Source organism: Cladophialophora bantiana (genome assembly GCF_000835475.1).
Source record: "Cladophialophora bantiana CBS 173.52 unplaced genomic scaffold supercont1.4, whole genome shotgun sequence".
NCBI classification, from domain to species: domain Eukaryota; kingdom Fungi; phylum Ascomycota; class Eurotiomycetes; order Chaetothyriales; family Herpotrichiellaceae; genus Cladophialophora; species Cladophialophora bantiana.
The window spans coordinates 1,997,514-2,022,022 of record NW_015971578.1 but is presented as its reverse complement, the minus strand read 5'-3'; the positions used below and the strand labels follow the sequence as shown (position 1 = coordinate 2,022,022).

Genomic DNA, 24,509 nt, shown 5'->3' with positions numbered 1-24,509 from the left:
GACGCAATGACAAAGATTATCTCTCAACACCACCGAATCAAAGATCAGTTTCAAGAAGCCTCCAAACATATATACGAGGCGAGGAGGTCAAGTGGACGATGGCGATGACGGCGACAATACTGGGTAACAACAACAATAACGACGACTGCGGGCAGCCTCCAGGATCTCGCACGTGACAAAACTAGGCTCCATAGATGCACGTGATGTGATATTGGGCTCCACCTTCGCAGGGCTGCAAATTCTCTATCCAATTGATACGGTGCATTGCGCTCATTATTCCTCCATGCTCCTGACTGGACAGCTATGGAAGGATCTCAACTTTAGAAGCTAACCTTCTCACTCCTCAACTCCTGGGAACCTTTCCTCTATGAATCCCCTAGCTGAACGCGTGGCACATCTCGCGCTATCTACCTTCAACTCCCTGCCTCAAAAATGCAAACCGCGCACTCTATCAGATGACAAGACCGAATGGACACCAATGTCGGCAGTGGTCCTGGAAGAGGAAGGGCGGCATCCGCGTCTGACTTGTGTCTCGTTAGCCACGGGAACCAAGTGCCTCTCAGCTACTGCCTTGCCCAGATGCCAGGGTCTTGTAGTCCACGACTCTCATGCCGAGATTCTGGCTTTGCGCGGATTCAACCACTGGATACTTTCAGAACTCGAAATAATCCTTCAAGACCCGGCTCATCAATCGCCCTACCTTGAATTCTCTCTACAAGACGATGCTGGGATGGTTCAAAATTGCCCATTCAGACTCAAAGACAATGTGATCATTCACTTCTTCACTACTGTGGCTCCGTGTGGTGATGCGTCGATGGAAATCTTGATGGACTCTTTTCCTTCTGGCGACGCAACGCCATGGCCGGTTGACAGCAATACTACCACTCTCCTGCAAGGCCGGGGCTACTTTTCCCAGTTGGGCCATGTCCGTCGAAAGCCCGCACGGGCAGATGCCGAACCAAGTGGTTCCAAATCCTGCTCAGACAAGCTCGCTGTCAAGCAGTTCACAAGTATCCTGTCTTTCCCGGCTGACCTGCTCATAGAGAGGACTCCGAATGCCTACATTAAAAGTATTGTGGTCTACGCTGATCAATATAATCCCACAGGTTACCAGCGTGCATTTGGGCCGGAAGGACGCTTATCGGCCCTCAAAGCCACTGGGTTCTTCTTCGCCATTGAGCCTTTACCTGTGGATTTTCCACGCTTTGCGTTCGAGAGACGACTGCAAACTTCCGTCGACTCGAAGCAATCAAAATCAAAAACGAGCAACGTTGCTGCCGTGTGGGTGCAAGGGGCAGGTACAAAAGGTCCAGACGTGGTTGAAGTTCTCATCAACGGGGTGAAGCAAGGCTACAAGCAATGGGATGAGAGGTCGGCCAAAGCGAGTGTTGTCTCCAGAAGGGAATTATGGGCCTTTGGCCTGAAGATCATCAATCTCCTTGAACGTCTTGACATCGCGAATAACCCCAGCAACATACCTGGTCGGGGTTACAGTAGCTGGCTCGGAATGTTGCAACGAGCACTTTCTGCGAGCACATACGAAGAGGCAGAATCATCAAATCTGAGAAAATCTTACAAAGAACGCAAAATGTGTGTTACCCGCGTCCTGGATAACTGGCCCAAAAACGCTGGCGACAGCGACTGGAGCTGTACCCAACCTACCCCTCAGATTCACACTCTGTCAGGTAGCGAACGTCTAGCAGAGAATACACGGTCTTTGTTTAACGGTGAAGGCAGCGGGCCGCTGCCTCAACAATCGTGACTTTTCCAAGGCGGTTGAGTGGATAACTGGCTCCGCACCCAACGAAAAAGAGCATTCACTGACTGCCTGCTTTCCGAAAAGACAATTCTATTCATAAGAATGCCTATACTATTTCTCTTTCGAGACTTGGATTTTCATTATCTGTCATCTCAGAGTACGCCGACTTCTTCGGCAACAAGCTTCAGCAACCGCCACTTATTTGAGAGCTGATTCAAGCATCCAACATAATGTTGCCGTTGAGGCGAGCTCCCACACATGGGAGGAAATGGCCGGATGGAGCTCTTCCGGGCAGGATCCTCCCAATAGTGGAAGAGTTCGACAAGTCGACGCAGAGCACAAGGCCAGCACAAGACCGAGTCCTGCACGGACGCATCACAAAGAACGAGGTGGTGAAGTCAGCCAATGTTGATGAAAGCCCAAAGGTCTCTGCAGGTACGAAAGAGAGTGGTTCACCGTGGCTTGACACACTTGAAACTAAAGATGAGTGCTTTCAAGAAGAGATCCAAAGATACGGTCGTGAAGTAAGAAAGCATCCACAGCGATCTTTGCGCTAATTACTTGGACCAGGGGGAAGGCCGCGATAGTGATGGGACTCCAGAGAAAGGCATGACGATGACGACTGCAGAGATCCCCATTCCTGTTCGCTTGCATGTCGCATTCAAATAGCTGAAGTCAAATGCCTCCGTGGCGCCCGCGGTCATCATAGCGCTGCAGGATCTGCCTGATATGGGCACACTCGGTGTAGGGCTGAGGGACAAACACTCAGAAGCCATTGGGAATCAGCTCTTCGAGACAAAGCATCCAAAGAAATGGATCTTCAAGATGCTGATGGCAACAATTTCTACGGCAGAGGCGGAAATTTTTCGGTATGCTCTCAAGTTAGGGCCAAGAGACAATGTCCCCGGTTTTTCCAATTCCTTAGGGAGGCGAGACATGTCAAGATCCCAAAACTGACACAGGAGGGAAAAGCGAGGCGAGAAATCGTGAATTGTGGTGACGAAGCTTGCAACGATGAACACGAGATCCCAAAACAGCCTTTGTCGGAGGAAGCTGCTATCGATGGATTCGTGGAAATTTACTTTTAGTAGTATAGAAGACGAAACTCAGGACTCGAAAGGGCTTGCAAGCACTGGGAAAGGCAGTGTAACGTGACAGGACATTACCATATCACATGAATGTTGGTAGCGTAAGTAGTACCTGGTTGCATTCTTGTACAACAACTCTGTCCGAATTCCAGTTACTATCTATTCTTCTTCTGGGTACCGTGGATCCCTCTTTCCGATCTTATTCATCCCTTGAATGTCGTGACTCGTCCAGTAGGCTTTCATTTCACATAGCCTTTAACCTCATCTGCCCTGGCCATACACTCTTCTAATGTCCGCCAAAACTTTGGTAAATCCAATGTCCTTGGAATCCTCACACCTTCTCCATTCGATGATTTTGTCACCACTGTCCTTCCAGTCTGTTCCCCTTCCAAGATGACATCGACGTCCCATCTCTCGCCATCATTATCGTTGAAGTCGATCCTAACCTGGGGATCTGGATGGTTCTCCAGCAACACAGCGACCGCAAGTGGATCATGCAGAGGCGGTCCGTCAGTGAGCCCAAACACTTCAGCATAGGTATGCGCAAAGAACATGAGCAGTTCATTAAACATCGTCCTCAGCCTCGTCGGTCCGTTTATCCCATTCAATAGCATGCGCTGGATTTCCGGGGTTGCGTACGCTTGGTGAGTCACATCTAGGGGAATCAGAGTCGTCTTCGACTTCAAGAGTGGGTTTTGAAGGACCGAACGTGCAGATTCCGGGTCTGCCCAAGTATTGAACTCTGCAAAGGGCGTGCGGTTCCCAGATCTGGCGTGGCTAGTGCCAGTGGTGTCGAGGTAGGGTTGGCCCATCTTCGCAGTAGTTCCTGATGTCAGCGGTGTTCCTGGAGAAGGGTCGGGGTCAAAGAGTCCCGGTTTGAGAGGTTTCAGGCGGTGCAAAATATATAGTAGCCTCAGTCGTTGACCACAGCGGCCAGAGCAAAGGGAAACGTACCGAGACGTGGGTGAAGTCTGACCCGATTGCACCTCCCATTATGGCGAGGCCGGCAATGTGTTCGGCGACGTTCGGGAAGAGGGTGAAGAGCAGAGCGATGTTCGTTAAGGGCCCGGTTGCAACGAGATATGGTGCGCCCTTAGGTTGACAGAGGAGCGCATTACGCATCTCGAGGACGGCACTGCAGTGCGTCAAGGCGGAACGGGATGGTGCAGGAAGAAGGTCTGTCCCGGCCAACCCGCTCGCACCATGAATATCAGGAGCGGTATGAACGGTACGACAGAATGGACGCGACAAGCCGGGGAAAACAGGGATGTCGGGTCTTCCGATCGCTTCCAAAACACTCAGAGCGTTGAATGTACATTTAGATAGGGGCGCATTGCCGTGCACCGTGCTGACCCCGATGAGATCGAGGGATTGGTGATAAGCCGCAAACAGGAGAGCACAGGCGTCCTGATGAAGTAGAAGGAGCTATGAGCATCTTTAGATTGAGAGGTATGAACCAACGCAACTCACGTCATGACCTGTTCGGGGGCAATGAGTAAGGGGGCCACGAGGCTTGGACGTTCACCTACCAGGATCGCAATCGAGCCATACGGGGAGCCTGGAAGAGGAAACCATATCCTCGCCCATGTTGAGATGCAAAGAAAGAGAGCACTTGTGCGAGGCGATTCATTACCTGGAGGGAGGACTCCATATATCAACATGGACGTCGCCGTCACCCTGGTTTGATATAGGGCCTATATAGGAAGGTGCGCCGAGCATTTCCCGCACCGCTCCCTCTCGCGGTGCCTCTAATTTGTCTTTTCCCGAGAACTCATCCACTCGTCCACCTCCTTCTCGTTCGCAGCCTTGACAATTCCCCATCCACCAATCATACGTTGACACATCCTCTTGACACCCCTTCAGTCATCTAAACCGGTGAGCGAACCTCTGCTTGCCCCTGCATTGCCAGCGTGGCCAGCGGGAACATCACACTACGCTCGAGGACCGAACTACAAAGACCTGCGCAATGCTCCTCCACGCCATGGTCCTGACATGACCACCTCAAGTTCTTCTCCTTCCATACCACCCTTCCCGACCATAGCAACAAAGGCCTCCTCCACCGCTCAGTCGTCTCAACTGACTGCTGTCGCTGACAGCAAGGCCATTTCAGGCCCTCGGTCCACCTCTCGAGCCCCCCCGACCACCAGCAGAGCCCGTCAAGATGCTGTGGCTCCAGACCCTACCTCGGAAAGAGCAACTTTGTCCTTGATCAGAAGGACTTTGGTGGCAGATGGAAGCCATGGATCGGATCGGAGAGTCTCACCGGCACCAATTGAGGGCGACCTTCCGCCACTTACCAGTTCCAATGAGGTAGATATCCAGCTTTATGCAGTCGTTGCCATAGTCATTAAGGACTTTGTCAACTCTTGGTACTCCAAGATCACGCCGGACAGAGCATTTGTGGATGAGGTCATTCAGATTATTGCTCATTGCAGTCGCGCGCTGGAACAGAGGATACGGCAGATTGACATCACGGAATTGATACTGGACGAGTTGCCTGTGTTGGTTGAGAGACATATTGCTGGTGAGCAGAAGAGCATGAAAAGCCAAGTTATGTCGTCCGGGTATTGACCATGTCTCTCTCTGGCAGCCTACAGGACGGCCACTACCGCTCAGGCTGCTCTGCAATACGGCGAAAATCCCCGACGAGTCTATCACGCCCTGAACCCACATCCAGCCCTCGACCCTTCCCTCCCGCAAGAGCAGCAACGAGCCCACGAGTCTGCCTACCAACAACTTCTTGTTCAGGGGGCATTGGCCGTCCTCCTACCAACCGAGGACCTAGCAAATGCATGTCTCAGAACATTGGTGAGCGATATCATCTCCGACCTCATCCTCGGACAGGCACTGGCGCAGAAAGTCTGTGAGCCGTGGTTCCTGCACGGGACTGTCTCGAGGGTTGTGGAGATAGTGACATCGCCTCCCACGCATACGTCTCCTGCCAATGCCGTCGATGACCAGAAAATCCTTCAGCCAGACGGCCGCCAAAGCCGTCTGGAGCAGTTTGGCCTATTAACTTCCAATACGGCCACTCCAGAGAGTTATTCGTCAGACCGGCACCAATCATCTCTTAGTGCGTGGTTCTGGAGACTGCTTCAGTACGCCTTCATCGCATACCAGTTGGCGCGGTTCATCCTCGTCGGCCTGGCTTACGCGCACCATCTACCCCGGAGAACCCGGCATCATCATCATCATCATGTCCTCGACAGCTCCACTTCATCGCCGTCCAAAGACAAGTCGCCCGTCTCATCGACACGGCAAATATCAGACCCCGATCATCGATCCCCGCGAGCAGTGATCCATTACAGGCTGTTCTCCTGCATGTCTAGCATGCTCGATTTGACCGTCCGCATGCCTTGGCTGGTAGGCTCGTTAGGGTTGTGGCAGCACATTCTGAGCGCGGGCCCGGGCAAGTACGGTGCTGCAAATTCCACGCTGGACAAGTAAGTGCCGTCGCTCTCCTTTTTCTCCCTTGACCCTCAGCCTCGCCTGTGTTTTCTTGATCGGTTTTCCCCATCCCATGCTCCCATCTGTCTCACTACGGGGGCTTCGGCAAAGTTAGGATCTTTTTTTTATCTTTGGATGATGCATGAATGTCTGGTCATCTGATGGATGAGAGTTGTTGCGAGCCAATGGTCCTTGATATCAGCATGTGCGGGCTACAATCCTCTTCCTCGCCATGCCCCTGTGTGAATCAGGAGGGTGTGGACCTCCAGACGATACCAATATTCAGCCAATCGCGACCGTTACGAGTAATGACCGTCACGCTTGTGTATCGTCACAAGGCTCGATACAGGCTCCCATTGGACAGACCTCGACCCTCACGCCTTGCCAGATTCAACTGGTTTGTTTCTCCCTGACTGCCCAGGTCAGTGGTGGTCATGCCCCCCTAACATCTTCCTCTCTGTTGCTGGTGGAGTTCGCCCGCACATGTTGTTCGGCCACTATACGCCAACGCCATGGCCACGTCGACAGACCCTACTTTGAGAAGATCGACCATCGTGACGATCCTCACGAAGCGACCACTTCGGGGCAGACGGCCGAAAAAGCAAAAAGATAAGTTGCTGCCGCCAATCGAATGCCCGAATTTACTGGGCTTTTTCTCGCTTCTCTGCAAAATGATGGTGCCAATTTTCGAACAAGGAGGGCGACATGGATCGGCCCCGCCCTCCTTCCCTTTGGCCTTGGTACGTCTCCGTCGACTTGCCCCCCCGATGCCCTCGCCCTGAGACAGCACCAATTGCTGTCACGCAACTTCCTCAGTCGCTAGTCTCGACTCTGAATCAGCAGATTGGCCCCGAGTCCAAGTCTCAACTTGACCAAGGCAGAAATCTCACCAGAAAGAGCCATTTTTGAGGTCGCTTACCAATGAAACACCTCACTCCTCTGGTATTTTCGAAAAGGTGCCAGCTTGCGCCCCCGATTGGCCTCCTCACGGCGCTTTTCCACAGCTAAATTCGAGTCTGATGAAATCCGGCCTCCCACTCTCCTCAGCGGTAGTCGTCGGCTTCCTTCGGCACGTGCCGAGGGACAGTCGAGTTCATCAGGAGTTGCGATAATGACCTTGCAGACAATATTCTTTTTACGTCACAACAGCCTTCCAACCCAACATGTTGGACGGCCAGCCCCTCCTCGCACGGCGACCTGTTATCTGTCAGTGTCAGTCTTGTCGGCCCTGCAATTGTCAACGGTTCGGATGGGTTCTTGTGTCACCCCGAGCGAACTTCGACGGGAAACTAGTCTGCGTCTCCAGTTCCAGAGACCCTTAGACTTACCGACTTCGGCTTGGGCATCCTTTTTGCAATATTCTGCACCCAGCAAACTCCACCCCAACCTAATTTTCTTTGCAAGTGGCGCTTCGAGACTCGAAATCAATGGCTGGTCAGCTTTCAACAGTGGGCACTTGTACCACACCCTGAGTCCTGCATCATTTGGACCAAAAGATTTGATGACCCTTGATCCTAGTTTCCTGGTCATTCGAAGCTGTTGCATCCTGCAGAAACACTAGTTTCTACTCGCAGTTTGCGCATCACTTCAAGCCGTACTTGCAACTTGCCGCGGGCTAGAACTGCGCCTGGATGCATTGGGCTCTTTTCCCAGACATTTTCCATGGTCCTGGCTGGCCTGGATCACCAGGAATTTGGGCACTTGATTTGCGCAAACAACCACGCCAGCGCCAGTCCTGTGAACACATGCTCGCGACAGTATCTGCACGGCCTCTATGGGCGGTTTTCGGCGCCGTCCGGTGCACCTCCTGAGGCCCAGCGCCTTGTCCCTCCTGCTTCAGCAAAACGACGTCAAGGTCAAGGTCACGTGGATCTCCTTGGATAGTTTTGGAAGTGTTTGGGTACCAAGTGATGGGGCGTTGATGGGCAGCGATGAGGCAAATCGGGCAGCATTGAAGTGATGGTGTTTGGGTGCTCGAGGTCTACCGGGTCGATCTCCCGAAACCTCGCCTCGGTGAAGCGCGAAGACAGGGCGATTCTGCGAACATCGAGCCACAAGGATCGACCGGCGACGAGAATGGCCCTCTGACAGAATTGATTAAACCGAGTGGACAACATCGCTGACTCCTTCACACTCGCAACGTTGCTCTGCCTCTTCTAAATGATAATGATGTCTTTTTTGTGGGCAGTCTTTGCTGACAAACTTGATCTTCCTTCTGCAGGTTCCTCTATCACACAATCTCGACCCGCCTCTTCTCACCGGCACTGATCCCACCTCTCCTACTGCAGATCCGCGTCCTCATCTTTCCCAACAACACTCTAGGCCCACCTCCACCGCCTCCTCCCTCTGTAGAAGAGGCACGCAAGATCCGCTCCAAGGCCGCCTCCGACATTCTCTCCTTGGTCCCTAGAACTGTGGGCAAGACGTTCTTCGCCGTCAGCAACGCCAAGAACGCGGAAGATGAGGAGATCAAAATGCGGATAGAGGTCGAGGAGAGGCTATTGGGGTGGACAGACGATGTTGAGATGAACAAGTACCTTGTCTATGCCATTTTGGAGCACGTTCTCCTGAAGCTTGTGCCAGAAATGAAAGATAAGACGCCCTCTGAGCTTTTGGCTGAAAGAGGCGTGGATCTAGTTGCATCCAAGGAGGCGGGAAAGGATGAGGAGTGGCCTAATGGTAATGGAGCTTGAAGTTGGGCGTAGGAAGGACAGAGGAGGACAAGTTCCCAGACGAGGGCCAATGTTCTAAATCTGGGCGATATGTACAGGTACGAGGAACCGAAAATCTTGCTGTTGTTTTTGCCGTTGGACTGAAGTCGCTTTCACTTTTCCCTGAGTTTGCTAAGCTGAGACTGTAGAAGTAACTGGTGGACCTTTTACGACACAGGGTCGCAGAGCTTGTCTAAGAACATTCTTCGTTCCGGCAGCCACCCTCTCTTCTCTTCTCTTTCGTTGTTTTTACTCTACTTTACTTTACTCCATCTCCATTTCCTCAGTGTGTGCAGACCCAAAAGCAGAAGAAAACGGCCCTTTTTCGCAGACAGACATATCCTGGTCCAAGCCTAGCCCAAAAAAAAAGGCCAACCATCCTCGAGACTCCTCCCCGTATTCACGAAGCGTCTATCCTCCCCGCCTTGCGCACAGTTCGGGATCGAGCAGGTCCAACATGAATATATAAGTACATTTATATGAGCGGTTCTTGGACTGTTCTGTACTGTACTGTACTGCCTATTCAGCCAACCACCCCCCACCCCCTTCCTCCAAGACAGCATGATCGATTTAGCGAGCGAGCAAGGACGACGACAGAACAAAAGAGACAAAGGAAAAGAAGCAGAAGAGCAGATATGCTCTATCTCCCTTTCTCTTGCCTCTTCTCCCCTCTCTATCTCTTTGGTCCCATATGTGAGTAAGAGAAAATATGAGAGGAAGAGAAAGAGAGAAAGAGAAAGAGAAGGGGGAGGGAGAAGAAGTTCGTCGGCGTCTCTACTTACACGTTTTCGAGCTATAGGGGCCTCGCTCTCTGTCGATGCCATCTCCTTCCTCTCCTATCCTTTTCTTTCTATCTTGTATGCGTCTCCGTCTCCCGTCTCCCATTTTATCCTCACCCCTTCCCACCTAGAGCGCAATACATATGTCATCACGATCAAAAAGAGTGGCTGGAAAGACACAGAGAAGAAGGCAAAGGCAAAGAATCAGGGAAAAGAGGGAGAAGAGAAGGTTCAGGATCCTCGACCCCCTTTTTTGCGGTAGAGAGGAACAGGCTACAAGTCTACAATTGGGAAACTTGAAAGAAAAAAGCAAAAGAGACGGGAAAAAAGATCGAGATTCTTATATTCCCTCCCCCATGTCCCCCGTGGATTGGACTACAGTGGTTGCCCGATGTCTTGTTTTCGTTGATTTATTCTCCTTTTGCTCATTTCCCGTCTTTTCCCTTTCTCTCCTTTCCCTGCCTGTCTGTGTGCCTTTTTGTTCGTGTGCCTTGTCCTCTGTAGGAGCTTGGAAGGTGATGATGGCATGAAACTGCAGTCTTTTTGGGTTGAGAGGATTAGATACTGAGGTATAGAAGACGAGCACAAAGGGGGGAGAGAGGGAGAGTCACGCGGAACTCGAGTATATACACAAAGCAAGCTGGGCTGTTTTCACCCCCCTAAGGGACAAACAACACTGCCGAACTATTTCCTGGCACGAAGTGAATGAGATTAGTTCTGCTAGGTCTTGAGGCTCAGGTACGCTGAGGGCAATACGCCAGACCCTACCGAGACCCCAGACCCAAGACCGGGCGCAGGTAGGTGAGTGAGATTCCCTCTCCCCTCCCCTCCCATGGGTCGTTCCCACTCCCACTCCCTCCACCAGGCACACCCTAGGGACTGGGAGGGGGTATCGTGCCCCCGAGCCAGTTGGTCACCTACGTGGCTGCTAACTGCGCCCTCTGCAGAGTGTGCGAGCTCGAGCCCGGGAGACAAGAACGCACCAACGGCGGTCTCTTCAAATTTACATCGTCTCTCGATGGCTATGCCCCTTTCTGAAGCTGAAAACACAGCTGCTTGGGAACAATCGGTTTTTCTTCTGCCTTGTTTTTCTCTCTCACTCTCTCCCCCAGTCTATCCTTCGGAAAACAGAGACTCCACACGGTTCCTCTGCGCTTTTCAGAGCTAGTAGTCTGTCATGTCAGTCTGGTTCGTTTTTCTTTTCAATCTTCGACTCTAGAGCAGGAGGGGACCGCAAGAAAGAAAAGTCATAACACTTTTGCCAAAGAGGGGAGGCAGGACCGGCGGAAAAGTGGAAAGAGACACAAAAGCATGCAAAGAGCAGGCAGGCCTTTGGTAAATCTCGTTGAGAGCGCTCAGTGGGAAGGGGGTTTCGCATCAACACCATCAAGACAATCACTTTGCTTCCATCCACCCCTTCAAATGAAGAGCTTGCTTGTCTGGGCTCTGAAACAATTGTCATTATTCTGGGATGCTTATCTTTCCTTCTCTTCTGATGTCCAGCTGAAGAAATCGTGTCCCCTTGAAAGACACGATTTCTTGCACACTTCGTCGAAACTGAGACGATATCAGGAGTCGGACGAAAAGGCGGTCCTATCAGGGGTTCCTCTTGGGGAATGGGGGTATTTAGAGGCCTGTCAAGGCAGGTTTGAGGCTTTGGACCTTGTGTAGCTTCTCGAGAAAAGCGAGAGACGGTCATCTCAGCTCTGTAAGCTTCAATCCAGACAGGACATCCTCTGAACGTTGTCTTTTTCTAGCGTAGCCGATAGAACGAAATGAATGCGGTCTCCAAATGGTACACGGTCTGTCGGCGACGTCCTGTCCGTGAGATGAGCCGTTTTCAGGAGAACGTCAGCTGTTTCTTGTGCCCGCGTTGAATGGAGTGACTCGTCACTTAGATTGTAGAGCTCAAGTAGGAACAGTGAGCATCACGTCGACAAGAAAGCCTCGATTGGCAGCAGTGTTCACCCAAGCGTCTGGATCGACTGTTATTCTTCGGGTCTGACCTTGTTTTGGCGTTGCGAGCAAGTATTGATCCCATTGGCAATGCCTCACAGCCAGAATTTGACTTTCCGGGCCATTTCGCCCCTCAGCTCTTCAATTGGGGAGGCTGATGTATAGCCCGCTCTCAGCTCTTCTGGGCCCCGGATCTCCACCTGGCGTGGTATGAGCATCGCTCGAGGTTCGTTTTGGGGAGCTTCATTCGTCATCCGGGGGCGTCGCCGTCTAGTAAGCGGGAACGAAGTCCCTCCAATGGAGGAATTGAAATGGAGAAACTTTCTTCTGACTAGACTGAGACCTTTCAGCAGTTCCCTTGTTGGAAATAATCTGAGCTCACCGTCTTCTGCAGCCTCATGAGTGGACAGAGATGGTCCAGTCATAGCGCAGATTCAGGAAGATGCTGTGATATTGGTACAAATATTGTGTTATCTTTTGGCATCGCCGTTACAGCCGGGCTTCTCCTCTGTCGGCGACCCACGGCTTGCCTCGATGCGACTGTCCTCCCGTCTATTCGGAGAGGTGTGTACGCCGCAGAAGCGAAGCTCTGAGGCGTGCGTGGGCTGTTCTCGCCTGCGGTAGTATCTGAACGTGGTGACGATATGAAAGATGATAGACGGAAGGCCCTAGGGCAGGAGACAAAGCGTGGGGGAGTGCTCAATAGAACCCGGACCCAAGGAGCAGGGATTGCAAGACAAGAATCTCAAGACGATGGAAGCAGAGATGTTGTCTCCTCTCGGCGAGGGAGAGGAGACAGATGCAGATGGGGACTTCGTACAGCCGGGGGATCTTGACTATAGTCAGCCAGCGCCATTGGCGTTGATAGTCCCGCGACCCAAGGCGCAATTCATTTCTGTCCTGTAATAGAAACTCGTCCTCGTTCACCAGAGAACTGTATATTTCGGATGGCTCACATTGCTTTAGCCTCCCCCGCCTCCCCTTTTCTCAATGCCAGGTCTCTCTCTCCTTGAGCATCCATGCCAGAAGTATTGGTTCGTCGCCGTACGATTGGCCATGGAGCAACGCGTCACGGAGGAGCAGCAGAAAGTACCCCAAATGGCTTCGTCGGTTCTTGAAACCAGCCGGGGAAGCCGCTGTCAGTAACTGGAACAGGAGTTGCGAAGGAAAGGCAACAGAGCTTGTTGCCACGAGACACTCTTAATGCTCAATGCTCAATGCTCATGCCTGAAGCGACTTGAGGTCGTCGACTTGCAGAGTGCGGTCGGCAGGCACTTAGGCCGAAGAGTCGAGACTCGAGACGGACCCCTGCAACGGATCTCCCAACACAGCCTTGCTAGCCTCACTTCCATCCGAAGTTTTCGGACGCGTTTTAGGTCATTGACAGCATCTCCCGTGATCGACAGGATCTGCGCATGTCTCGCCTTGACATGGACGTGGCGGACAAGGGCTTCTGCAATGTTCTTTTGGACGTTTCGTGGGTTGTGGTTGAGGTTTGAGGTTGTCATTGCTAGCAGTATGTATCTCAAAAATGCCTCCCAAAGCTTGCGCTGCCACTGTATATGCCCCTAGCCCGACATTGGACATTTTTGCTGCACTGTCGCTGATGCTGACGCTGCTCCCCTTCGGACATATAGCGCTGGTAAAATGCCGCAGCATGCGACCGGACACCGTACACCACAGGACCCCTTCATGTGCACCTCTGTCATGCATGTCTGCTTTTACACGTTGCCGCGTTCACAGGAAAACGTAGTTACTGGTTCAAGGAGTCCTCCAGCGAGGGCTGGAAGAAGAGAAAGTTACACACTCATGGTCCAATACCCCCCGTATTGACCCTCCCTCATGTCCTTCCCCCGAATCCACCCCCATTTGTGCACCCACGGCCTAGTTCCCAATTTCAATACAAGCAGAGAGAAATGGAAAACATACAAAACTCTGACATGTACTGGTGGCGTACATGATCCATGATCGGATAACCCCATCGAAATGGATGAGAGACAGATAGAAGGGAAGCAAGAAAATTAGAAAAAAGAACCCAATTTCCTCCATGAATTTCATCCAGTGGCTCGATCGCTCGCCTGCACGCTCCTCTTTCTTCCCACATATACATGGCTTCATACAATGAATAAGGAGATTTCGCCTCGGGGCTGGGTAGTCTCTATGTGAGTGGTCGTCTGCGATCGTAGGCGGATGCCGCGTCCCGAACCGAGAGAGAAAATCGTAGAGGCATCTTGCTCTCTGGAAGTCCGATGCTGTTTCTCGTGACCAAGGATGTGAAAACAAATGCGACTTCTGGATCGACGCTCTGTCCCTGGGCGTCTGCTGGTGATAGACCTTTGTGCTGATGTTTCGTCATTCTCTTGCGTGTCTGTATTTTCCCACCCTCCAATGCTCGACGCTCTTCGTAAATAAATGATTGTGGGCCTTTGCATGCTAATTGCAACCGTAGCTGCAGCAGATACCTCAAAAGGGATGGTATCAATGAAAAATGAAATTCTCTCAACGACTGTCACTCACGCCGGCGGCGCTGCACCTAGGTCGAGATGCCCAGAATGGTCCTCTTTTTGGAAATGCGAGGACTATCCATGATATCGATTGGGTGCATGCCTCCAGGCAGTACTGGTGCAGTTGGTCGAAGAGCTTTGATCTTTTGTATCAATTTCCCAATCGCCAAGTAATCGTCCGGTTCTGCTACCGTCGGGTTCTGTTCCAGCAACGCTTTGGTGGCATGCAAAGCTCGAATGATATCGTCCTCGGCAGGTGAGGCTGGATTGCTAATTGGTGAAGTGTCTGCAGACCGTGGCAATGGCGGAGGCTGCATGGATGAGAAACGCACCTGTTCAGGGTAATGGATGTCTGGAACGCTCTTGTGCCGTTTCATCATCTGCCGGGGGTCGATAGCGGTAGGTCGAGGCTCTCCTGTTGCTGCCGCCGCTACAGTTGTCGTCGTCAGTGAGCGCACAGGAAGTGCAGGTCGGTTCTGCCCAGATGAAGAGGGGCGTGAGGCATTGCCAAGATTCGGGGCGTGAGGATAAGTCTGGCTTCTTTGACGATTAGATCCCCCCAATGCATCATCCGCGCTTTCCAGCATGGCCATGCCATCCTGGTCATTCCGCACCATTTCTACCGACATAGGTGACATGATAGATTCTGATGTCAGCTCACGATCAAGTTCCGTTTGAGTTTCGAACGTCGGTTTCCCATCTCCAAAGTCGAAAAATTCCGTGTGGCTCTCCATCTTAATCATGGGCTCTTCGGCATGCTCCTCAATCGCTGACATTGGAGGAGATACAAGACCGTTGGACGACGCGGGTGAACCGTCAAGAGGCGTTTGCGACAGTGAAGTTGAGCTGGAATCCACCAAGGTCGAATCTGCATCACCCTTGTGTGCAATGAGATGATTTTTACGTTTGAACTTCTCAAGCCAGTCCGCGCTTGAGACTACTGCTTGGTCGCTCCTGCTGAATGAGAAGACCTGAGCTTGCTTCCGAAGATCTTCATCCGAGATGGGCAGCCCTTTCTTTTGTTGATTCCGGACCCAGTTGGTGAGGGTCTTCTCAAAGTCCGGTAGTTTGGCCTTGGACTTCTTGCTCGGGCTGACACTCTCCTCTTTCGGCTGCGGATTCATGTATTTGTCGCGCTGCCGCAGAATCTTCGATACCGTGCTAGACAAAATTAGCCCGCGGATTGCAATCCAGCAGTGCGGTGTGGCGAGCATACCTCCTCTCCACGTTGAATTTCGCTGGACAGGGTCAGAGCGAACGGCAAAAGTGAGTATGGGCACATACCTCCTATCTGAGTCTGCTTCATGCTCGGATTCTGCTCGGCCTCAATGCACATTTGGCGACGTTCCTCGTCAGTCAACTTGCGACGCGAGGAATTCGTTTTGGCACTGGTTGGTGTTGCATCAGAACCTGTGCCTGCCGACAAAGGAGTCTGGAGTGGCCCAGCAGGCAAGATTGGCGGCGGGTAAGATGCCTGAGGTTGACTAGCCAACATACTTGGCCACAAAATGTTGTTAGGCACCACCAATGGCGGTGGCATCGGTGCGTGCGAAGATGCAAATGGCGACGGTCGTTGTATGGGATAAGCCGGTTCCAATGGTATCGGCGTGGTGTGGTGGTGGTGGTAGTCGAATTGCGGAAACTCCTGCATTGGTGAGATGGTCGTTTGAGGGCTGGAGTAGCCGTTCGGGATGCCGTTCGGGACGCCCATCCAGGCATTCTGGCTGTAGCCCGAGTGTTGCGAGTCCTGGTTCTCCGGTGGCATGTTCAACAAGACCTGCATCGATATTCGAATCTTCGGGTGTTACTATGCTGAACTAGGCGCTGATATGTTTTGGCGATGCATGCCACTGATCCCGGGTGAGGTTCTCACACAATGCAAGTGACCCGCGATCCCAGAAACCTAGCTTGCACGACCCTAAAGCCTTGAGACCTTCAAAATAGAAAGGACCAAGATGCAGAGAGTGTGCAGAGACCGACGGATGTGAGCTGTGCAGACCTGAGGTCAAGCTTGAGGGGGAAGAACGAGCATATGAAAAGAGGGAACGTCGGAAAGTGGGTGTGTGTGGGGAGCAGACCTGATAGTGAAGGCACAAGCCCAGACAGTCTGCAGGCGAGCTCAAGCTGGACGAATTGAGGAGTTAATATCGGACTGGTGTTGAATTTTGACCGGGGCCCGGACAGGCCTCGAGAACAAAGTCGACCAGGGCTTGCTTGAAGGCGCGAGGGGGCGTTGTTTGGTGAGCTTGGGCCGCAGGTGTGGTCAAAGCAGGGTTGTTGTGTGGGCTATCTTCCGATTACTTAGTCCTCGTTTGGGTCAAGATGCTGCACAAGGCGTGGTGGCTCTGTATCTGCCCACGCAACTCGAGACGTCTATGCTTTGGATAGCCACTGAGAAGAAAGTATAGATATGCTTTGGAAGGGGTCGTTCCGTTGGGAGGGCTTCCGAGTGCAATCCGCAGTCTGCAGGTGGGAGGCTAAAAGCCTCGGGGCGGTACTCGAGCCTATAAAGCAAAGGCTTAGGGAAGGTTAGCGGCAGCCCGGTAAAGGAACGGCCCTCACAAACTCTGCCCGCTAGCACTGGGTTAGCATTGAGGAGGAGGGGGAAGACTCGCGGGCAGGCTTAAGGACGAACATGGGCATGCGTCGGGGCTTGCCCAGGGTGAAGCGCACCGTCTTGCCAATCCTTCTTTCTCACCCGGACCCGCCCTTCTGCTCTTTCAATCCTTGACACGCCACTGTGAGGTGCCCCGTAGCGTCAACGCCGGTGGGTAGAAATTGGTGGTTTATTAGTGAGTCGAGATCGTCACCCGAAGAAGGACAGGGCCCTTTATGCGTCGCAGTTCCCCCAGGTAGAGATTTGCGACGAGGGGCGAGGGGCAAGCCGAGAATTTAGTCACTCAGAGAGATGGGTCGTTCTTTTTCAGTGATGTCGGGGGACGGGTACCGAGTGGAAATGAGAAAGACAAAGCAGGAAAGCACGGGCAACCATTTGTACAAATGCAGACTCGTTCGACGACGACCCAAGGAAACCCAAATCCTGGTAGGCTTGTCGTGCTTCTGTATCCCTCTCGTGCATCTCTCCATTCAAGGACGACTCGAGATTCATAAGCCCCACGCTGTTCGCAAAAAAAAACCGAGCGGCGTCGAATTATAGCGGAGCCAAATGGACGAGTCGAGGATAAGCTGCTCGAATGAGTGCGTGCAGGTGCTGCAACGAAGGCTACGGCGCTCCGGCTAGCCTCGTCCCTTCCTGGACGGTCCGCTAGCTACCGAGCATGACGCGGGTGATCTCAGGGCCGCAAGTGATTCCCTGCGGTCCATAGGATCTCCCATCTGTACAATCGCATGGCTCGACCCTCTTGCTGAGGGCAAGTCGTTAAGGGACTGGCCGTCACTATTGTCGTGGCGTAAAGTGTAGAATAGCCTGTGGCCCCAAAGCCCTCTCCCTGGGCAACCCCTGTCGTTTTTGGTATTGTACAGTAAAGCCTGACAATCTGACGGTACGGGTCAGCGGGCGAGTGTATTATTGAATCTGGTTTACCCGTGGGGGGGGGACTGAGGACATAGGCGAATCCAAATGTCCCTTGTGCGACCGAGCGTGGGTCCGTGGAGAGAAGCATGCCTAGACCGGCTGGGTGAGTTTGGCGAGTGAGAAGAGACAGCAAGCACTCCAGGTAACTCGCCAATCCTCATATTGGACTGGATCAAGGAAAGGTTGTAGCCACCCAGTGGTGCTTTGTGCCTCTTCACTCGCCGTTGGCTCCACGATGACAACTGCGCCAGCCCTCGTTTGGGCGACCTTGGGCGACCTTGGTCAACCTCCCTGGCCGAATATGGGCGGCGCCAGAGACACTGGGGAGAAATGACGAGGAGCCAACAGGCACAAGAAACGAGGGCCAGGCGTCATGGTTGGCAGGAAGGGAAGGACTCGGCGGCAAGATAATGCCCAAAAGGACAAATAGGACGGAGGAGCCAGTGGGTATGGGGAAGCGTGTTTCTGAGACTCCCAGCCCTGATCGTGACGCCCAATTGGGCAGGCGAGTGTAGATCCCGAGCACCAGTGGAAGGAGAATGATCATGTAGTGGACTTTGTATCATCCTGATCATTCCCTGCTGTTGAGAGCAGAGCTGCAAACCCTGGAGAGAAGAGAATGAATGACGTTTGGCAGGCTCGGGTGGTCAAGATGGTAAAAGGCGCAGTCAGTCCTTGTCACTCAATTGCCCAGAGCTGGCTGCTACGGCTGCTATGTCCCAAGTACTGCGTCCTGCGTACTCTGCACTCCTCGACAATGGACACAGTCTGTACCAAGTATAAGTTTATAATCCGTACTACATCCTTCTGGCAGTCTTCCCTAAAATCCTATCTTCATTCTTTCCTATCTCTACAACTCTCAATCATCTACGAGAAACAACCCTCCCCACCCTCGTAACCCTTCCACCCCCGTGCTCCTACGACGTCATTGGCGCCTGCATTGTCCAGGGCTTCCTTACCCTGCCCTGCAGTACTTGGTCTAGGTCCACGGTTGAGGAGGGTTCCACGCTTAGCATGAGAACAAGGTTGCATGGGAGAAGCGGCTGTGTGAGGCACCCCTCCAGCCTCTGATGGCCTCAAGCAGAAGGTCGGTACGCGCACGAGCTTATGTCCTTACTCGAACCCTAGGTAGAGGTACGGCGGACTCGGAAAGCCTCCGAGCGTGGTCGTGGCGCTTTTAGGAGAGGGCCAAATCGCAACAAGAGCTCAGGAGAGTCAAGTGAAGCAAACACGACCGGGGTTGCCATTGGGACTTTACCTCTTACACCCCGCAAGAATCTCGGACAATGGACTAAGTAAACAGGGGCACTTAGGGCACTCAGGGCAGTTGAGCTCTGCTCTCACTCGGAGGGCTTCAAAATGGGTCATCGAAACCCTCTGTCGGCTCAGCCAAAGTATTTCCCTCCCAAGCAGACGAAGTTGAATGCGCTTCCGCAAGAGAAGAGCGAACACTTCGACTGTTACATCGATGGGGCATGCTTCCAGGACAATCAACGTAACCCGTCGACACATGATGTGGAAGCTCCTCCCTCCTGCAGTCGACTCCTCTACTGTACTTGGTATAGGTACGTTGATGGTTGCCGGAAATGTGGTGCCGGGTCACCGACAGACTCTGTTCCGCATATCAGAAGCCGCCCTCACCCTCCATAACCAACGTCGTTTCCATGCGCCTTGACCCCCTCAGCGGCCTCCCAAATAACCCCATGGAGCGGTCGTATTTGCAGCCTGACCCTGCAGCTCGTGCGTGCGGGCGGAGAATTGGCCGTTGGGCTCATGCCAGGGCAGGGCAGGGCAGAGAAACAATCCCAAGGCCCCCCAAAAGCACGGATCCTGGTCGTCTCTCCAGTCCACACCACCACCTTCGTGCAATTTCTCCGCACTGTCAGATCCCCTATTAGGACATCCAACCGCGCATTAATCAATAAATTGTTTCATGCGGAAGTGAAAAGGCGCTCTTTCTCGACATCTCTTTTCTCTGCATTGTTGTTATTGGTTGGCGACGAGGCGGGATACATTTTCCACCCCGCCGCCCTTTACGTGCGCATAATATTCAGCCATGACGTCGGTCGCCCGATGGAGTGTATGTACTACACATTCTTTCGCTGCTCATGGATTGACTTTTTCAACAAATCTGGCACTGGTTCGAAGCGGGCACGTCAAAGTGCCTCACTGATTTCTTGTACATTGAGACGGACTTTCGGGTTAGACGGGAGCCCCGTTAGTCGAGGCCCGTCCATTGTAAGAGGTTTCGACGTGGAATCCTCCCAGCCGTTCTCGCCGTTGCGTTCGAGGTAGGGCTTAAGCGAGGTTGTCAACACTCATCGCCGCAGCATGGTTCTTTCTTCCGCCCATTTTGGCAGTGTACTCCTAGCCCCTAATGCTGATCAGTGATCGAAGGCTAAGGAATAGGTTGTTCTCGATCCGAAGACGCGGGGATGGCGGAATGGTGAAGTATCTAGCCTGATTGAGCGGAAAAACGGTCCGTGGCCAACGGTCTCAAACCTTGAGGCGGCTTCAATCCCAATGCTTTCTCGTGGGTTGATAGGCGTTCAAGGCTATTAGGGTGAAACAAATCCGGGATTGACTGTGTCACTTTTTGATGATGGTGACTGGGTGGGTGAACAGCGTCAGCATCATGCGGATAAGGATTATGGCAGGGATCTTGTTGGACTCACTGATATCTTCGTCGGCTAACTCATGTGCAAGACCAACCCGTTGGGGCTGATGCTTGACCGACCTCCCGTAGACAATCGCATGCTTGAACTGCTCAACGATTGTCTTGTGAATTGCATTGCACTAAGTGAAAGATCAGCAACCGAAATTTCCAAGGACGGTTGTCTCGGCCTACAAAGTCTTCGACGGTTGACGCATTTTTTCTCAACACGACGGGGGCAGTATAGTCGGGCTGCTTTCCCTTTGGTTTGGTGTAGATACGTTTCAGTTGCAACTTTTCCCACATCTGTTCCAAAAGCTCATCAACGTTCCATCCGTGCTCGGAGCTGATAGGCACGGCGTTCGGAATGCGATAGAGTAAGTCCAGTTCCTCGATAGTTATCGAATCAATTTTGTTGAGCGCATATATGACCGGGATGTAGCTCCTGCTCTTGGCTTCCAGGACGTCAATCAAATCGTCAATGGTGGCGTCGCACCGGATGGCAATGTCAGCCGAGGAAATACGATACTCGTTCATGACCGCTTTGATTTCGTCATGGTCAATATGCGTCAGAGGGACCGTGCTTGTAATGTTCAAACCACCTTTGTCCTTTTTCTTGAAGACAATGTTGGGGGGCTCCTTGTTGATGCGGATGCCGAAGCCCTCCAGCTCAGCCTCAATGACCCGCTTGTCAGTGAGGGGTTTGTTCACATCGAGGACAATGAAGATTAGATGGCAAGTCTTGGCGACGGCAATGACTTGACGGCCGCGCCCCTTGCCATCCTTTGCACCCTGGATGATCCCGGGCAAGTCGAGCATCTGAATAGCGGCACCATTGTACAGGACTTGGCCTGGAACTGTGGTGAGGGTAGTGAATTCGTAAGCAGCAGCTTCGGAATGTTGGCCTGTCAAACGACTCATCAGGGTAGACTTTCCCACTGAAGGAAACCCAATAAAGCCGACTGATGCGACGCCAGTTCTGGCGACATCAAACCCGCTGCCGCCGCCACCACCGGACGACGAAGGTGTCAAGAGTTCCCTCTTTAATTTGGCCAACTTGGCCTTGAGCTGGCCCAGATGAAAAGATGTGGCTTTGTTCTTCTGAGTCCGAGCCATCTCGGCCTCGATCTCCTTGATTTTGTCCACTGTTGTCGCCATCGTGGGCAATCCGAGTTCGATGTCCGAAGGGGGCAATTGCCGATCCTGGAGGACGGGAACGAGGCAGGGGATCAACTACTGCTGAGACAGCACCGGGGGGACGGGGGGGTTGTTGTTGTTGAAGGACTCTGGGCACTGATATTTGGGATCGAATTTCCACAGTGGGTGCTAGTGGAGGAGGAGGGGATGGCAGCTCTTGAAGGGGGTCGAAATGGACAATAGGAGACTGTTGTGTAACAATCCTTTGCGTTGTTAGTGACGTGAAATGTTGAAGAACGGTGGATGCGAATCCGTGGCTGTCGAAATACTATTGTACAACCGCCACCCGCATGGCGGTTCGAGGCAAAAATTGTGTGGACGAGAGCCCCGCAGATGGACGGCGTCGGGCATAGGGCAAGCATAGGGTTAGCGAAAAGGAGGGGCGGCGATGAGGAAGGATGAGGGTAAGTAATTGGCTCTCTTGTGGGTGCTTGGTGCCCTAAGTGTCCTTTGTGGCTGCCCTTGGGGTCCCTACCTAATGACTGGTCCTAGCTCTTGGCATTTTTGGTCCCGTGACTTTGGTTGGCACGTAGCACGTGTCGGCTATGCAGACCCTCAAATTCGGCACGCCTTCACCTCTTCTGTTTGCTACTCGCCACCCACTGCGCAGAGCCACCAGAGCCACTCGGAGAGCAGAGGCCTCGATCACGCAATCGCTCACACTCGCTCGAGACTGGACAATTTCCCTTCACCAGGCTTTAAGCAGCCAAATATCTGGTTCTCTACCAAGTAGGGCTGTTAGCTCTCTTATATATACATGGCAGAGCCTTGTCTGCTAGCCTTGTTGTCATCATCGTCGTCCTCCGTCCTCGTCGTCGCTGGCTTTTCTACCAAGCTCATGTCGCGCTATCTGCATTCTCTACCGCTCATTCTCGTTTAAGCTTTGGCTCGCTACTCCAAAACTGCTGAGCGGGCCTCCCACCAATCTCGATCCTCCTCCAGGACTAATCCTTTGCTCTCCGACGAGCCCGAATCACCCGCTCTTGCCCGTCACCGTTGTTGAACAGGTAAGGATTGATGGACACGAGGTCACAGGTTCGCGTTTGAACCGGCTGCGCGGCTCTCCGGACTGGTCTTGAAGACACTTGGCCATTCCCGTGAGTTTGTGAGTCGATCCCGCCATATTATTACGTCCTCATCATGGCTTTCATTCATCCGACACCCTGTCATGAGACAGGACAGCTGAGTCTGCCGAGTACCTGAAAGGAGAGAAATACGTGAATCTACTGCATTCCTACACGCTACCAAGTCCTGAGCATGCAGGCCTACATTCTTATCTGAAAGGGAAGCTTCATTGGCACACCGCCTCGATTGTCCCTCTCACCGTGCTTTTAACCTCGTCTACCTTCCATCATCTTTTTCTCTTCTCTCCGTATCTCTTCCTCTCCTTCCCTTCTACTCATTTCAGACACCACCGATTATCCGATATGCTATCATACCAGCAACCACCCAGCACGGCTGATTCTTACATCCTCAAGCCTGAACCAGCCCATTCGTCCCACCACTACGACCGAGTCGGCCTGGTCAACCCCTGTGACGAGTTCCACCGCCTCGTTCGAGCTCTCTCCGACGTCCTTGGGCCTTCCTCAGGTATCAACTCTGACGATGTGGACGAAAATGACTTGATACGCCTCATGGAACAATATAGTTCCCAGCAAAGCCACTGGCGTCATTACGCCTTTGCCGACCTCAGCAGAAACTACACTCGCAATCTCGTGGACGAAGGAAACGGCAAATCCAACTTACTAATAATCGTCTGGAATCCAGGAAGGTCTAGTCCGATACACGATCATGCAGACGCCCACTGTGTGATGAAGATCCTCAAAGGAAGTCTCAAGGAAACACTGTACGCCCTCCCGCCCTGCTTGACCGAGAAGACGGATTCGAACGGCGCCTTGACCCCGCCACAAATTGTCAAAGAGTCCATCTACCACGAAAACGAAGTCACCTACATCTCAGACAAGATCGGTTTGCACAAGATATCCAACCCTTCCAATGACGAACCGGCCGTGTCACTCCACCTCTATACCCCGCCTCATGCGGCCAATTTTGGCTTCAACCTATTCGATGAGAAGACGGGGAAGCCTACGCACATCAAGCAAGCCGGCTTCTTCTCAGACCGTGGAAAGCTCATTGAAAAATGCAAGTTCGGATCTTTTTAAACCGTGGTATTCGATCGGAGTCGACATCCCCAAGGTTTGCCTCGGAATCCAGGTAGACCCTTAAGGGCCCCATAGATGCCACATGTCTCAACAACATTGGCGACGGTGTGATAACCGGATCTTCTGCTTCCATGGATTAGGAGGCCTCTTGAGAGGCCTGACCATTCACGACAATGTAGGGAGGAATTTCTCACTTGGGGTCGATCAGGCGTCCATATTATATTCAACTGCTGTGTGGAATCTATATACTCTGCTACTACATTCGTTTTCCGAGCGAGAACAGAACATGGAATGGAAGGGAGTTGGTGTTGGAACACGGAGTAATGTTTAGTCAAAGCCAGAAGGCCTATTCAGTACCTCTGCAGCTTTGGCCCAGGACGTTTCTTTCTGGTCTAAAGAAAATCATCTCGTCCACGCCTCTGATGGCTGATGGCAATTGTGGGATTACGAACAACGCATTGTGTTACACTCTGGGCTCATCTCGTTCCACCCTTCGACCTCAGGGCGTTCTGGCCCCAAGTTTGCTCAGTCTTGGGACTGAAACCCTATCCAAAAGGATTTCTCCGTCCTATCAGGATATGGGGCATTTCGCGTGCTGCTGAACTTGGGTCTCACGTCAGGCGGCCGCTTACTTCATCCGCCTTGTCATTTCCTTAATCAGCCCGCCAGGCATTCGCTCCCTTTCCCAATCGAGCCAACAACTACTACTGTGGAACAT

The 24,509-nt window shown here is 52.6% G+C and overlaps 8 protein-coding genes across 8 annotated transcripts; 5 read left to right on the top strand and 3 right to left on the bottom strand.

Annotated features, from left to right (window-relative positions):
• Positions 1-367: 367 nt before the first annotated feature.
• On the top strand, positions 368-1,762 carry Z519_03506 (uncharacterized protein; the record flags this gene model as incomplete). Its single annotated transcript, XM_016761256.1, has 1 exon — positions 368-1,762. One exon carries the CDS (start codon positions 368-370, stop codon positions 1,760-1,762), a length of 1,395 nt encoding a protein of 464 aa, XP_016623106.1.
• Positions 1,763-1,989: 227 nt separating this feature from the next.
• On the top strand, positions 1,990-2,428 carry Z519_03505 (uncharacterized protein; the record flags this gene model as incomplete). The annotated part of the gene is made up of 2 exons (XM_016761255.1): positions 1,990-2,283; positions 2,330-2,428. 2 exons carry the CDS (start codon positions 1,990-1,992, stop codon positions 2,426-2,428), a joined length of 393 nt encoding a protein of 130 aa, XP_016623105.1.
• A 143-nt stretch (positions 2,429-2,571) lies between these two features.
• Positions 2,572-2,847, top strand: Z519_03504 (uncharacterized protein; the record flags this gene model as incomplete). The annotated part of the gene is made up of 1 exon (XM_016761254.1): positions 2,572-2,847. The coding sequence occupies one exon, from the start codon at positions 2,572-2,574 to the stop codon at positions 2,845-2,847; it is 276 nt and encodes a 91-aa protein (XP_016623104.1).
• Positions 2,848-3,086: 239 nt separating this feature from the next.
• Z519_03503 (uncharacterized protein) lies at positions 3,087-4,434 on the bottom strand (the record flags this gene model as incomplete). Its single annotated transcript, XM_016761253.1, has 4 exons — positions 3,087-3,659; positions 3,808-4,254; positions 4,318-4,325; positions 4,377-4,434. 4 exons carry the CDS (start codon positions 4,432-4,434, stop codon positions 3,087-3,089), a joined length of 1,086 nt encoding a protein of 361 aa, XP_016623103.1.
• A 405-nt stretch (positions 4,435-4,839) lies between these two features.
• Z519_03502 (uncharacterized protein) lies at positions 4,840-8,987 on the top strand (the record flags this gene model as incomplete). Its single annotated transcript, XM_016761252.1, has 3 exons — positions 4,840-5,371; positions 5,438-6,290; positions 8,516-8,987. The coding sequence occupies 3 exons, from the start codon at positions 4,840-4,842 to the stop codon at positions 8,985-8,987; spliced, it is 1,857 nt and encodes a 618-aa protein (XP_016623102.1).
• Positions 8,988-14,273: 5,286 nt separating this feature from the next.
• Z519_03501 (uncharacterized protein) lies at positions 14,274-16,009 on the bottom strand (the record flags this gene model as incomplete). The annotated part of the gene is made up of 3 exons (XM_016761251.1): positions 14,274-15,405; positions 15,461-15,482; positions 15,529-16,009. The coding sequence occupies 3 exons, from the start codon at positions 16,007-16,009 to the stop codon at positions 14,274-14,276; spliced, it is 1,635 nt and encodes a 544-aa protein (XP_016623101.1).
• A 4,359-nt stretch (positions 16,010-20,368) lies between these two features.
• On the bottom strand, positions 20,369-21,590 carry Z519_03500 (ribosome-interacting GTPase 1; the record flags this gene model as incomplete). Its single annotated transcript, XM_016761250.1, has 2 exons — positions 20,369-20,575; positions 20,628-21,590. 2 exons carry the CDS (start codon positions 21,588-21,590, stop codon positions 20,369-20,371), a joined length of 1,170 nt encoding a protein of 389 aa, XP_016623100.1.
• A 1,466-nt stretch (positions 21,591-23,056) lies between these two features.
• On the top strand, positions 23,057-23,791 carry Z519_03499 (uncharacterized protein; the record flags this gene model as incomplete). Its single annotated transcript, XM_016761249.1, has 1 exon — positions 23,057-23,791. The coding sequence occupies one exon, from the start codon at positions 23,057-23,059 to the stop codon at positions 23,789-23,791; it is 735 nt and encodes a 244-aa protein (XP_016623099.1).
• Between the last annotated feature and the right edge of the window lie 718 nt (positions 23,792-24,509).